Source organism: Cervus canadensis, chromosome 1 (genome assembly GCF_019320065.1).
Source record: "Cervus canadensis isolate Bull #8, Minnesota chromosome 1, ASM1932006v1, whole genome shotgun sequence".
Taxonomy (NCBI): Eukaryota; Metazoa; Chordata; class Mammalia; order Artiodactyla; family Cervidae; genus Cervus; species Cervus canadensis.
In genome coordinates, this window is record NC_057386.1 from 112,454,262 (window position 1) to 112,468,991 (window position 14,730).

General features: G+C 37.2%; 1 protein-coding gene across 7 annotated transcripts in view; it reads left to right on the forward strand.

The window, feature by feature from the left end:
* TTC28 (tetratricopeptide repeat domain 28) overlaps nt 1–14,730 on the forward strand; it is a 570,331-nt gene that overhangs the window by 286,381 nt on the left and 269,220 nt on the right. For all 7 annotated transcript variants that reach the window (XM_043437597.1, XM_043437608.1, XM_043437613.1 and 4 more), the window contains one exon: nt 7,863–8,010. In XM_043437597.1, coding sequence (XP_043293532.1) covers nt 7,863–8,010 — 148 coding nt within the window. The remainder of the gene's footprint in view (nt 1–7,862; nt 8,011–14,730) is intronic.

Consider the following 14,730-nt stretch of genomic DNA (forward strand, 5'->3'; position numbering starts at 1 on the left):
TACTTTGATGAGAAAAGTAAGAATTATGAAACTATCAGCTGTTAGATCAGAAAGATCAGAGAATGAGCAACTAATGGTGGGATTTCGTCTGCTCAAGGAAGCCTTGTATAGCACTTCTGGCAATAATTTCTTATAGACTGCTTTCTGGAGGGAGTGGATTCCTGTTAGTCTGGTATGGTTTGGGTGAGATAGGTAGGTGAGATACCAAGTGCTTTTTTTAGTAGTTAGTGAATCCTATAATTGCCATATGTTGGCTTCAGTGTTTTTCCTAATTCCCTTGCTCACCATTATTTTTTCCCAGTTTGCCCCTGGTTTCACACTCTCCCCAGGATCATTTGTATGTGTGAAGGCACACGTGCTCAGTGTTCTGGAGTGGAGGGAGGGTTGGTGGGGCACGGGCACAGAGCTTACACTGAAGCCAGATGATTACTTGGAGAATGTTCAGATAATTCCCTGGTGTTTTTTTGGCATGACTTTACGCTCCTCCTGTGCCACACCCGTAGAGTGACGGCACAAGGTATGGGCAATTCAGAACCATTACTCTAGGCGACTTCAAGCTCCTTTCATTGTTTAGTTTCAAAGTTTACAAGGGAAACTCAAGATGATGGTACACAGGTTTTATAATCTGACATGAACATTAGTGTTAGGAATTCCTCCAGTGCTAGAAAACGACACCTACTTAGTTATTTAATTCCTGGTTTTTGTTTCATCTTTAACTGCTGATCAGATTTCTAGTTTCTTTTCAAAATATGATTTTCCCATAAACTGTTACTTTAACAAATTTGATAGAATTAGTTTAAAATTAATTTAGGGTTAAGAAATAGCTGATATGGTATGAAACAATCATGATTGAGAGCAGATTTCTTTTAGAAATTGATACTGTATGTACCAAAAGCAACATTGAAGAGAAAAACACTTCACAGCTGCAGATTTGGTTAGAACATTGTGTTTAGGCCGTTTGGGCCTTTGACTCTGGGTTACAGACTGAATGATGGTGTTTTCTACAATAGCCTTCAATCTCTTGCATGTGCTGTCAGCATACAATAAGACAGACTGGTGAAAAAATATAAGCACAGCTTTCTGGAGAGATAGGAATGATTACTCCCAGCTGAGCAGGTAAAACATTGCTACATGAAGAATGTGTTCTTTGCCGATTCTCAAGGTTTTATTTATTTTTATTTTTAATACAAACTGTCAGCATATAGAAGCAAAAGAAACTCCACTTGAAAATCTCAGAAAATTAAAGAAGCATAGCAAATTGTATTGCAGGTAAAAATCCATTTTTAGCCAGCAAACAAATAAGCATTGGCTGAGAAGCTTGCTGATGGCTCCCTTTGTTTCTCTTTGATTTAAAGCGTCATGCCTGTAATCTAATTAACATCGAACTGAGTTGCAAGTACAGTGGCCTGTTTGGTTCAATAATAATACATTTATATGAAAGGTTAATGAAATGAATTTTCCCTCCATCCAATTCATTAAAAATTGTTCCACAATCAACGGTTGCTAATGGAATAGAGATTAAATATTCATGTTCATAAATTTTCTGTGTCATTTCTGATTTTCCTTCATTTCTGCCTCCATAGGTTGGATTTTGCCAGTGTAAGAATTCCCAAACAAAAAGCTTGATTTAGAGGTTAATTGCACACTATTAGTTCTTTTATCAAAGAGGTAGTGTGGAATAGTAGAAAGAGTTTTTGGCAGCAGGGATGTTTCATAACCACCTCTTTTGTGCAATAGTTGTCATAAGAACTTCTTGCAGAATGTTGTGAGGGTTAGTGACGAACTGTGGAAAACAACTAGCACTGTGTGGGACACAGAGTAGCAGTTCAATGATAAATAGAAGGGATTTTGGAAAATGAAGCATCTGTGCACTAAAAGTTATGGTTTTATAATGGCAAGACTGATATGGTAAGACTGGGCGCTTGTTAATTCTTAGATAGGTGTTCAGGCTTGGACCTCAGAACATCTTGTAATTCTAATCATCAGTATATCAGGATAGAGTCTCTGATAGAAAGGACTTTTTCATGTTTCCACAGATAGATTTTTGTGTGTCATCTATTTTTTTTTGCCATCTCTTTCTTCTTTTCCACCTAGGCTAAGGGACTTGATTTAAAGTGCATATGATGTTTTTCCCAGGTAACAAACTTACTAGATAATTGAAGCCTACCCAATCAAGTGCCAAAAGTGTAAAGATTTTTAAAAGCAATTTTGATTTAAAAATTTCCATTAAGCAGATTACTTATTTATAGGCTTCTGAAATGGAAGATGCCAAACATAAGTTAACTATTCTGTTAATGACCAAAGGTGATCATTGAGATCATTAATTTTTGTTTTGTGCTTACTTTTTGTCAGTTCCTCACCCACTTTACCACAAGTAATTTCTATTGTGTGAAGTGGTAAAGCAGATGAGCCACCTGATTAAATAGCAGATGCCAAGTTGAGACTCAATAGTGAGAAATTCACTTCTCTTCAGTTTTTAAAAATGTAGCCACTCTTTGTTTTATATACCATATGTGATATCAATTAGCATTCTTTGTTGACGTTGTTATTATCATCCTCTCTGTAAGTGGAAATGGAACATGAAGTTGGGAGAAGTGCCTTGGCTAAAGGCACACAGCTGAAAAGCAACTGGAATAGGATTCTAGTGTCAGCCAATGAGTCTTTTCTGCAGCAGCTGCCCTGGAAGTAAGTCACATAGCTTCAGTTCCCAGCTTTTGTAGTAGTTATTTTTATTTGTTGAGTGTATACCCTTTCACTTTGTGTTTGGATGTTTGTTGTTAAAGGAAGACCAAACTCTAGAGCTCTACTGTCTAATACAGTAGCTACTAGCCAGTTGTGGCTGTTTAAACTTATTAACGTTTAGTTTCTTAGTCACATGGTTCACATTTCACATGGTCAGTGGCCACAGGTGGCTGGCCAGAGGGTACAGTTATTAGACAGTATAGAGAACAGGTTCATCATTGTAGAAAGTTCTGTTAATTTCTCCCTTGTCCTAAATGAGCCTACATAACAAAATATGTTACAAAAATAATTTGTGCTTATGTATCCATCTGGATTCCTATTTGATGCAAGACTGTGGAAACTTGTTGAGGACATGGGTCCTATCCCTTCATTTTTATGTGTCATATTTTAATGTGACATATAATTTATAATGTGTAATAAATTTTATAGTGGGCATTATGTGTACATTTACATTTTGCTTGTATGATGGATATGTTTTAAGGAGTACAGTCTTTTATTTTCTTATATAATGCCTTCCTAAAAAAGTATATGAAAGTCAAATATGTGAGATGGCAAATATACAAATATTAAACAAAAGATTGACAAATAAAGGGAGTAAGGAGCATTAATTCCTAGAGAACTGAAAAATAAAATCTTAAATCATGCCTTTCCTTTTAAGATTCATTTAAAAATATATATTCTCTATTTTATTCTTTTCCATCAAAACTGAGCATAGTTAGTTCTGTGTGATGTTAAAGCTTTTCTACTTTTGCCATCTTGTAATCATTTTCACTTTTGACCCAATCATGGTTTAATTGTAGTTTAATGCTGGTGCTTTTAAAAACTAAAACCAGCATTTCTGTTTTTGCAATTTCTCCTCATTTTAAAATGAAATAGCAAGGGAAAAGTCAGTGAAAATAGTTCTGTGACTTACCAGTATTGTTGACAAGATGGTGATGTTATGGTAGCAGGTGGTATGATGGGCTGGCAAGTATACTACCATGTTATAGAGATATTTATTCTTCAGAAGATGTTAAAAAGAAAAGTTCAAATTCCAACAGTGAAAAACATGTTAGGAACATTAAAGTATAGCATTTAAAAGTACAGATTAGACTTTCGAAAAAGAAAAAAAAATAAAAAATAAAAGTACAGATTAAATCGAAGGCGGAGTGTTTGGGAGCACTTGTACTAAGTAATAGATTATACTGTACATGTAAGTATATAATTTTATGTATCATTACATATTATATACATTTATTTTTTGTTATATTTTTTGTTATGAATGTACATATGTACCTATGAGCATAATTTATCTTATTACTCATTTGAACCATGGAAGAGGAGGAAGTTTAGGTTATTATTGAGTTCAGTGATGTTTTAGAATTGTGAATAGATTGTTGAAAGAAAAGACTTAAAGGTCCTTCATTGCTTCCAGGGGTACTTGAGGGGTGAATAGCTTACTGTTTCACATGTTTAGTCTTTGAGTGTTTTTACTTTAACCCTATCTTAGTCTGTTTGGACTGAAATAACAAAATACTGTAGACTGGGTGGCTTAAATAACATTTATTTTTCACAGTTCTGGAGGTTGGGAAGTCCAGGATCAAGGTGATGGCAGATTTGGTATCTGGTAAGGGCTGATTTCCTGACGTCTTCTTGCTGTGCCTGGTCTCATGTGGTAGAAGGGAAGAGAGAGCACTCTGGAGTCACTTTTATAAGGGCACTAATCCCACTCTTGAGGGGATTAGAGACTCTTGAGACTCATTGTCTAATCACCTCCCCAAAGCCCCACCTCCAAATACCATCACACTGGCGATTAGGTTTCAACTTATTAATTTTGGAGTGACACACACATTCAGTCTAGCAAACTCTCTGAGATGAGAAGAATGTACATTCACTAAGGACAAAATACTAACAATTTTAACCAAAGGATGTAAGCACTTTGGTCATTCATTACATTTTTATTACTGCTAAAATGTTATAAACCCTTCCTATTGTAAACAGTTATTGTAGGTAGAAGTCAAGAAATTTTATACTCTTTCCCTCTAGACCGTGAGCACCTTGAGTCCAAGTCCTATCTTTATTTCTTTTTATTTGTGGTACACATCACAGTACCTGCTTCTGTGGATTTTTAGAGAATGTTAATTGAAGTAGTATGGAAGGAATGAAAACATACTTGTAACCTACTTGTGTTTCTATTATTTGTGAGATTACTTAGTAGCATGTGTGGAATAATCACTGAAGAGTCTTTGTGGTAAACAACAAATATATAAACAACTCTACAACACTTTAAAATCTAGGCATTCCCCTTGTAGTCCAGTGTATTACCTAGCTCCTTACAAGTCTTTCTTCTTGGCTAAAGCTTCAGGTTAAAACCATTGTTCTCAGGGCATAGGGGCTCTCAGAAGTCAGTCCATATTGCCTTCCCTTCTCTGTCTGTTGCATAACAGTGACCAGAATGTGGGTATATACATGAGGAGTGCTGAAACAAGGAGTATATTATCTGAGGGTGGCTGGGCTCAATCCTAAGTGACTCAGATTTGTCCCTTTCCCAGATGCTGATGCTTTCTATGAAGCCTGTGATAGTAAGAGAAGAATTAGGTCACATCAGTTTTCTTTAAGTTTAGTAAACAGCAGTGAAACTCAGTGCTTCTTGATCTTTCCTTTAGGAGAGACTGATAGAGAATCCTGTGGGGGTGGGGGGTTGCTACATCTCCCAAGACATGTTAGCACCAACTTCTTTTATTCGGGTGGTTCAGATTTTGTCTGGGAGCCTTACAGCAGTGAGTTTCCCAGTTGCTAATAGTCTTACGTGGAGCAAGAGGGAGGAGTGAATAAAGCAGTGATAGGAATTGAATGCTGTTACAGTGAATAATGAAATGTTTTAAATATTTATTGAACTCTCCTTATGTTCTGTTAGTCTGTAATTATGTGTTCTTGTTTTCCTCATTAATTAATAATCAAAATAGCTTACTTTATTAAGTATTTACTCTATGTCAGGCACTGTGCTGACAACTCTAAGCTTTTAATAGAAAGTCTTGTGACGTTGGGTTGGGGATTCTGGAAGGACAGAGGGAGGGTCAGGGGAGGTCTTTGGGCCTTCTCACCTTTACCTCTTTTCAGAATCTTCTCAGGAAGGAAACTGAGACTCTGGGCAGCGTGATCCAGTCATATCTTTCCTCATCTAATTTCTGAGTGTCCTAAGAAAGCAAAATGTGTATGTGTTGTGCTGTGCTTAGCTGACCAGTCGTGTCCGACTCTTTGAGACCCCACGGACTGTGGCCCGCCAGGCTCCTCTGTCCGTGGGAATTCTCCAGGCAAGAATACGGGAGTGGGCTGCGATGTATTCCCCCAGGGACCTTCCCAGCCCAGGGATCCAACCCGGGCCTCCCGCACTGCAGGCAGTTCTTTACTGTCTGAGCCACCAGGGAAGCCCAGGGATACTGGTGTGGGTTGTCATGCCCTCCTCCAGGGGATCTCCATGGCCCAGGGATCAAATCCCTATCTCTTTCATCTCCTGCATTGGCAGGCAGGTTCTTTACCACTAGTGCTGCCTGGGAAACCCATATATACATACACACACACACACACATAAATTTTTAAATTTAGCTTTAATGTAGCTTTTCTAGAATTATATAAACTATAGTTATTTTTAGTTGGAATGTGGTACATGATGCCTCTTGGATTATAGAAATCACCTAAAATGTTAGATGAAAAGGGTAGTGAAAAATGTGTATAAACACATTAAAGATTAAAAAGTGACTGAGTCCACTGAAAGGAAGTGATCTTATGAATTAGTGATGAAAGTGCATTTACAGGTTATTGTCTTACTGAAGTCTGAGTTTTAACAGCTGCTGGTAGTTTAAACTAATAGAAGTCTGAATAGACCATAATAATTTGAGTATTCATTCTGTTTATGGATTGTTTTTTAATAGAAACACTGAATAGTATTGCTTATCTTAAATTACCTCAAAGCATAGTTGTAAAAATGAAATAAGGTAAGTAATTATGTTTTGTAAACATGAAAGGTGCTCTCTCATATTGTGTATACATAATATAAAATTATGTATTAAATTTGAATAGTAGTTTTAGAAGTTGTTTGAAACTTCATTTAGAGCCCATAAATACAATTTATTACAATTGAAAAGAATATTGGATGAAAAAGTTACATTTGTGTTACAAGCATAGAGTATTGTAAAAATATTTAAATAGACCAAGTATTTTAGAAGCAGATGTCATATAAGCAATGAATGCATTAATAATATGTCAGTTTTATGTGTTATTTAATCAGGTTCAAAACCCTTTGCTGGTTGTATACTTGAGACACTGATCATTTACTTGATTTTACTCTGTGTTTGAAAATAAACTATAAGTTCTTACGATCATTATGAAGTTTAAATATTTTATTAATTTTCTGGCCCTTTCTGTAATTAGCTGGAAGGAGGGATTTTTTTTTTTTTAATATTCACAGTTGATAATACCAGTTTTTAAACTAATCCAATTAAAAGATGCAAACAACAGCAATCTTATTTTGTTTCAAGCAAAGCACATGTATTTTAAATAATGGTTTTAAAATACTATGTCTGAAATACCACATTAAATGTAGCCATGTTAAAAAAAAATGTAGCCATGTTGTGTTAGTCAATTATTACAATTATCTTAATACTAATCACATGCTGATATATTCCTTTAATTAATGAGGAGAAAACAAAATAAGTGAAATTGGAGTGTCTCTCATTTGTCTTGCACTGTGCTAGATACTTTGGTGAGATGTAAAGAAGTCTCCAAACCCCTGTCCTTGAGGAACTTATGCTATTAAATTGGGGTAAAAGGTTTTTAAAATCATCAAAAAATGGTAAAATATTATATACTATGTGAATAAGTACCAAAGAATGTGATAAAATTAATATGTTCTAGAAGTCAAAAGAATGAAAGCTTTAAATATAATTTGCCTGCAAGAAGCGTGCTTACATTTTATGATGTTCAGAGAAGTCAAATTTGATTACAAACTCTTTACTAGGTTTTTGCACTGAGATCACCTCAATGTTAGTTCTGCTGACCTGTTGTTCTAGTTAAGAATCCTCCTCAGCCTGGTGGAGCCTAGTGTATAAGTAATACATGCATTATCTTTTATTTATTTCCAGGCATACTTCCGACAGGGTGTTGCCCTCCAGTACCTCGGACGTCATGCCGATGCCCTGGCAGCCTTTGCATCTGGGTTGGCTCAGGACCCCAAGAGTCTCCAGCTTCTGGTGGGGATGGTAGAAGCAGCCATGAAATCTCCCATGAGAGGTAAATATGATAAAAGTATTTGTCCCAACACTAACTTAAGTCAGAACATTTCTATTCTTTGAAGATTTTGACTCAGGCATTGAGAATTGATAGGTTATCATATTAGCTAAGATTGATATTTTAGACAGAGGAAAATTGGAAATCACTGTCAATAGCTGACATTAATGAGGCACAATGGGACGGTGGTAAGGCCACTTGTCTGGAACTTTGTGGACCTAGATTGTATTTTTGAATTTTTCGTTAACTAACTATACAACTTCTCTGGGTTTTAGGGTTATGTAAAGAATCCTTATGTTTTTTGTAGTTGTCACATTCTGAACATCTAAAACAAAACACCTCTAGTAGTAAATTGATCTGCTCAGCTGGACCAATATGCCATCTAGAAATAAACAAATGAGAGAAGACATTAGACATTTCTTAAGAGGAAATATGGATCTAACTGTAGGCTATGTCTAACATTTTTCAGAGGAACATTAAAAGATTATGTTGAATTAAAAGGAAAGAGAAAAATAAGTAGATATGTGGTTTTTATCTGTATTACTTCTGTGTTATACCAATTGGTATTCTGGAACATAGATTGAAAATAGTACTGTGAAGGTTGGAGGTGTTCTAAGGCTCAGATCAGGTGTTCTAAGGCTTCTGTTTGAGGAACATTGATTTTTGTGGAAAGAATTCTTGGGAGGATTGGGCTGAAAGTGTATACCAGTTGTCACCTTTGTGGAATAATGGAGACACTAAGGCAGGTTGATGCTAATGATGTCCCATACTAACTAGATGATGTCAAGCAGAACTCTGTTTTTGTCTCTGACATGGTGGATGGCAGTATCATTAGGTAATTTATTTAGTTTTGAAAATATTTGCAGCATTAGATAATTTTAATATACTGGCTAGTTTGATACTTGGCTCAAAATATTTATGTGCTAAGTAAAAGTTTGATGAACTAAATGGTACTCATATGGTTTCTGAGCAATTCATAGCTATAAAAAGTACTTTCCTGAAAGCGAAGATTTCATGTTTTAGAAAAAAAGTGGGAAGGAAACCTCTCTTCATGCGATTTTATAACCCCATACAAAGCTGAGTCTTTGCTGCAGGAACCTAATGGCTTCTCCCACTGGGGGACCTGCTTTAATAAACTCTGACTAAGAGCAGACGCACTTTGGAGCGCCAGGAGTGGGAAGGGAGGGAGGGGAGATGGACAGCAACAACGGAAATCAATCTCTCTCTCTTTTCTACTTTTCTAGTATTTTCTCATTCTCTCCCTGTATCCCTCTGCAAGTAATTTACATAGATCATTTTTTGTTTAGTTCATGAAGACATCCCTTTATTCTGAGGTATTTCTGCTGCTGCCTTTAGAACACTGGAGTGACTGTGTTGAGATCAGCAGAATCATACTTACCAGTTTGCCTTTGAAGCAATTTATTTAGATAAATGTAAAAAAATCTTCTCTGTGCTGCAAGAAATAGCTCAGGCTGCTGTCACCCTTAGGGTTTTCTGTGCCGTGTTCTTTCCCATCTTACAGAGTGACCTCAGGGTGACCCTGCAGAAAGCTGCATCTTACAGGTGCCTGGAGCACTTCAGTATTTTCTTCTTTATCCTTAAAATGACTTATCTCATGTATTTTTGGCATTGCCTTTACCACCGTATCTATTCCAGGTGGGCTTTTCTTATCAACATTTTATAGAAAGACTGTTGCTTTACACAGTGTTGTTCTGTTTATCATTTCACATCTTAATGACCTCTCTTTTTGTCATACAATTACAATTCACAAAATCTGTCATCATTTTTTGCCCACTGTTTGTTGTAGTCTCCTGCAGTGTTCTCTGTTTCTGCCATTGTTGAGTAGCTGTTCAGTCCAGGATGCTTTCTGTGTAGGTCTGATCTGTGTGTCCATTGTTTTTGTTTTGAAATGCAAAATGAATCTGAAATGCAACATGGAGACTCCCTGGTCCAGGTGCTTCTGTAAGCAAACAAAACTCCCCCAAAGCATAGCATTCTTGTCATTTGGCCTTTGGGGGAAGTTTCATTTTTTTTTTTTTTAAAGATAGGGATAATATACCCTTGTTCCCAAATAACTATGTTCTATTAATCCACATCGAAACTTCCTTGATTTTTTAAAATGTTGTTCCCTATTTTGATAATTACATTGTCTTTTTTACTTTATTTTTGTGGTTCATTCATGCTCACCAACCAGATATCAGATTATCTACTTTTCTTATAAATATATTTACATCACTGTACGTAATGTATTTCCCTTAAATCATTTATGAAAATATACAAATATGAGTATTAATATAAAGTGGGACTCTTTCATGACTCTCAAATTGTCCTTTTACTATTTTCCATTTTTCTTTTTTAGATCGTCTTGCAGCAATTTCAGTTCATTATATCTTATAAATGTTTATGCAGATTGGGATGGTGTCGCACAGTCCTGCTGCCAACCACAGATTTAATAATACAATTACAAAGTGAGATTGAGTTTACCTTTATTTGTTCCTCTAAAGATGGCAGGGCTGCTTCTTGCTGAGGGTTCTCTTGTGTATATTTTCTCCCCTCTTGTTAATTCGGTAATCTAAAGACTATTACATTTATGGGCTATCACCTGTCGTGGTGTTTCTTTCAGCTCCAGAGGATCCAGGAAGCTGATTTTTGTGATGTACTGGTGGAAAATGGCTGGAATGTGTATAATAAGCTTTTCTCTCATAGTCAAATTTGTGTTCACCTTTTACTTACCTGATTGTCCACCCTTGATAACTCTTTTTGTCTGATTTTCTTTTAGAAGGCAGTCACTTTTCACAGATGGCCTGTTTCTGAAATGTTGAAAACAAAACAGAACTGACTTTTCCTGAAAAGACTGGGACTCTGATCCCAGCACTGCCATCTGCTATCCCATTGACTGGGCTTCTTCCTTTCTCTGCTTCTCAGTTCGTATCTGTAAAAGGGGCATGATAGTGAGTAACTTGTACTGTTGTTTTGAGAATCAAGGCCTGGCAGTAAAGCCAGGCCCCTGTAGGACACCGACCCCCTGCAGTGTGATGCGCCTCTTCTCTTGGAGAGAGAAGTCTCAGTGGTGATAAGGTTGCTCTTGTCTTTGTGCTGTGGGTATGGAACAAACACTGCACAGCACACATGATCCTCTTGCTAGGCGCTTGGTTCCTGGAAAAACTGCCTTTTGCCTGAGTGTTAGTGTATTTTTATATGAAAGGTCTGGGAATTAACCTAAAGTGATCCTTGATTCTTTTGCTTTGTCCTCTGTGAAGCAGTAGAACCCAGTGTCCTGGCTACCTTGAAGAAGTGTGCCAGGACTTTAACAATCTTTAAGCTGGATTTTCCTTACTTTACTTTCCACTCACTCTGACTACCATGTCTTCTACCTTATTTCTATGGAAGGTCTTTGAATCCTTTTGGAATGAAGTAGGATATAAATAAATTCATAAGTGAACCCAGAAAAAATGAAGTGACCTAGAGAGCTAAACCTGTCAGTTTTTCTTTTTTTTATCTTTTTGAGCAGAGTTAAGTTTTCCTTTTAGTATGAATCAAAGCTTTTTTTTTTTCCAATTGTGGTAAAAGGTACATAACATCAAATTGACCATTTTTAGTTGTGCAGTTATGTGGTGTTAAGTATACTCACAGGGCTGTGCAGCCAGCCCTTCATCTGCTCCAGATTTTCATCCTCCTGGATTGACACTTTGTACCTGTTTAAACAATAACTCCTCATCCCTCCCTCACCCCACCCCAGCTCCTGGTGACTACCAAGGTACCTCCCGTAAGTGGAATCACACAGTATTTGTCCTCTTTGTGACATGCCCGGTGATCTTTAACTTAGTTTCCTCTATAACGAATTTGCTTAAGAAAAGATAGAAATTAAAATTAAGTTTACCTCTAAACTTTGTTTATGGGCAATACTTTACTCTCATCACACTTTGCTTGCCTTCTTATGTGTTAGCAGTTGCTGTTCTCTCTGGATCCCTGTTCTGGAGATTCATTCCAAAATTGTTTTCCCCGGTCTTCTGAATTTGCAGTTCAGTGTTATATTGTATCCAATAGTAACTGGTAGTGATATCACCAGGTTTTTAGGAAAGTTGAAGCCTTCTTAGTCATGTATGGTAATGAAATGTTATAAGGATAAAATGGAAGGCTCCAGAATGTCTTCTTAGTATCTGGGACAGATTGAAGTCTACACAATTTCGGTTACCTTAAGAATGATTCATAGGAGACAGACAGTAGAATATCATTACTTTGGAATAAGGCATTGTACCTGTTAATACATTTATTCCTCAATTCTGTGGATTTTTAAATTCTAAATATGTCTTAAATTTATCTCTTGTTTTCCATCTGTTTTGTCATTGCAAAATATAGAACTTTTCCTCTAACTGACTTTCCAGGCTTCTTTCCAGTCCCTGCTTTTGCTTTCCTTCCAGAATGAATTTTCTACAATGTAAATGCGATCTGTCATTCTCTTATTCATAATTCTACATTTTCCCTTTTGCCTGCAGGATAAAGGCCAACTGCTTTAGTATAAAAGATCTTACCTCTTTTATTCTCATCACTAAGATACTCCCAGCTAAAACTACCTGCAGTTCCTGGAAAACACTGGTTTCTCATAGCTCCAGTTTCTGTTCAGATATCACTACCTCCAGAAAGCATCCTCAAACCTACCTGGGACCTGCCTTCCTTTCTCCTCAGGGGTCCTGTAGCATATCCTACCATTTCTGAGAAATCTGGATTGAAAGTTGTATCATTATTTTACATATTATTAAGAAAATCGACTCCAGATGGCTCAGACAGTAAAGAATCCGCTTAAAACGTGAGAGACCTGGGTTCGATCCCTTCGTCAGGAAGATCCCCTGGAGAAGGGCATGGCAACCCACTCCAGTGTTCTTGCCTGGAGAATCCCGTGAACAGAGGAGCCTGGTGGACTATAGTCCGTGTGATCACAGAGTCGGACACGGCTGAGCGACTAACACTTCACTTTTACTTTTAGACATAGAAATGGGCTTCCCTGGTGGCTCAAATGGTAAAGAATCTGCCTGCAGTGCAGGAGACCTGGGTTCGATCCCTGGGTTGGGAAGATCCTCTGGAGGCGGGCATGGCAACCCACTCTGTTATTCTTGCCTGGAGAATCCCCATGGACAGAGGAGCTTGGTGGGCCACAGTTCATGGGGTCACAAAGAGTCGGACAGAATGACCAACTCAGCACAGCACAGATACAGAAATAACCAACCATTGTAAGGCACCGTTGAGTTCTGGATTGTTGCTGTTGTTTAGTCGTTTCAATCATGTCTGACTCTTTGTGACCCTGTGGACTATAGCCTGCCAGGCTCCTCTGTCCATGGGATTTCCCAGGCAAGAATATTGGAGTAGATTACTATTTCCTTCTCCAGGGGATCTTCCCTCCCCAGGGATCGAACCCACATCTCCTGCATTGGCAGGCAGATTCTATACCACTGAGCCACTAAGGAAGTGCGAGGTCATGGATAATAAATCCCAAATTCACAGATGTTAATAGGTGAATAAATATGCAGTACTGATGAAATAAATATAGTATGTCTTTTAACTGAGTATGATTATTTGTCTGTTACTAGCTTCTATTTAATACTACATTCCTTCAAGTTTTTCAAGTGTGAGGAAATATGACTTTGTTTATCTTAAATTCTTAAAGCCTTTACATTTTGAAAGCACATAACTAGTGTTCAGTGATTGTTGCAAAGTACTTTTACATTCTTATGAAGTTGCTTTGACATTGGATATTTTATGTATTATGCATAATTTCTATAAAGAAAGATATCTTTACAGGGCTGCCAAATCCCTGTTCCATCTAGCCTGAGAAAATCACACAGTTAGTCCTTTTGCTAACAGCCTAAATTTATTGTAGGATAGGAATTAGAATTGTAGAATAGTAGAGTTGGGATGAAACCTTATAGATCACCTAATCCAGCCTATACAGTTTTTTTTTAAATCTTTATTGAATTTGTTATATCATTGCTTTTGTTTTATGTTTTGGTTTTTTGGCTGAAAGGCATTTGGAATCTTAGCTCCCTGGCCAGGGATTGAACCCATATCCCCTTTCCAGTAGCATCTCAGTACCTTTCTTCTCCACTTAAAATCAGCTCTAATTGATGTCTTGTGTGAACAACTAAGAATGTTGTGTGATATGGTATCAGAGAGCCTGAACTTAGAATCCTGCAGTGGGTTCTTGTCGTGGCTCTGTCCCAAGCTGTCTGCCCTTGCATGAATCACTTGAATACTCAGATTCTTCTTTTCTAAAATAAAGGGTGGTTTCAAGTTCTCTTCAGCTCTAAAATTGTTATTTTTGCTCCTGCTGATTGGCCAGTGGTGTGCTAATATGCTCATCACTGGCTGCCAAGTCCAGCGGGTACCACCAAAATTCTGCTCCCAGTTGTTTGAGTATGGCATTGTTCTTTTCCTGTTCCAGCAATTCCTGGGTTCTTTGCCTGTATTTAACCCTATTGGTTAGCAAGTGTTTACTGGTGTTGTGCACTGCTTGCATCTTGACAGGTGTAAAAATCTTCTTTGTTCTCTGTTTAGTGATCTGATTGAAGGGAAAAAAATGCTCTAGGCACCAGTAGGTTTCGGGGTTTCCGTGGTAATGTTGATTCAGACGAGAGTACCTTAGTGAGTGGAGATTTGAAGTCATAAATTGTAAAAATTACGTTTTAATGCAGTACTGTTGGCTGAGAGATTCACAATTTAAAGAGACCA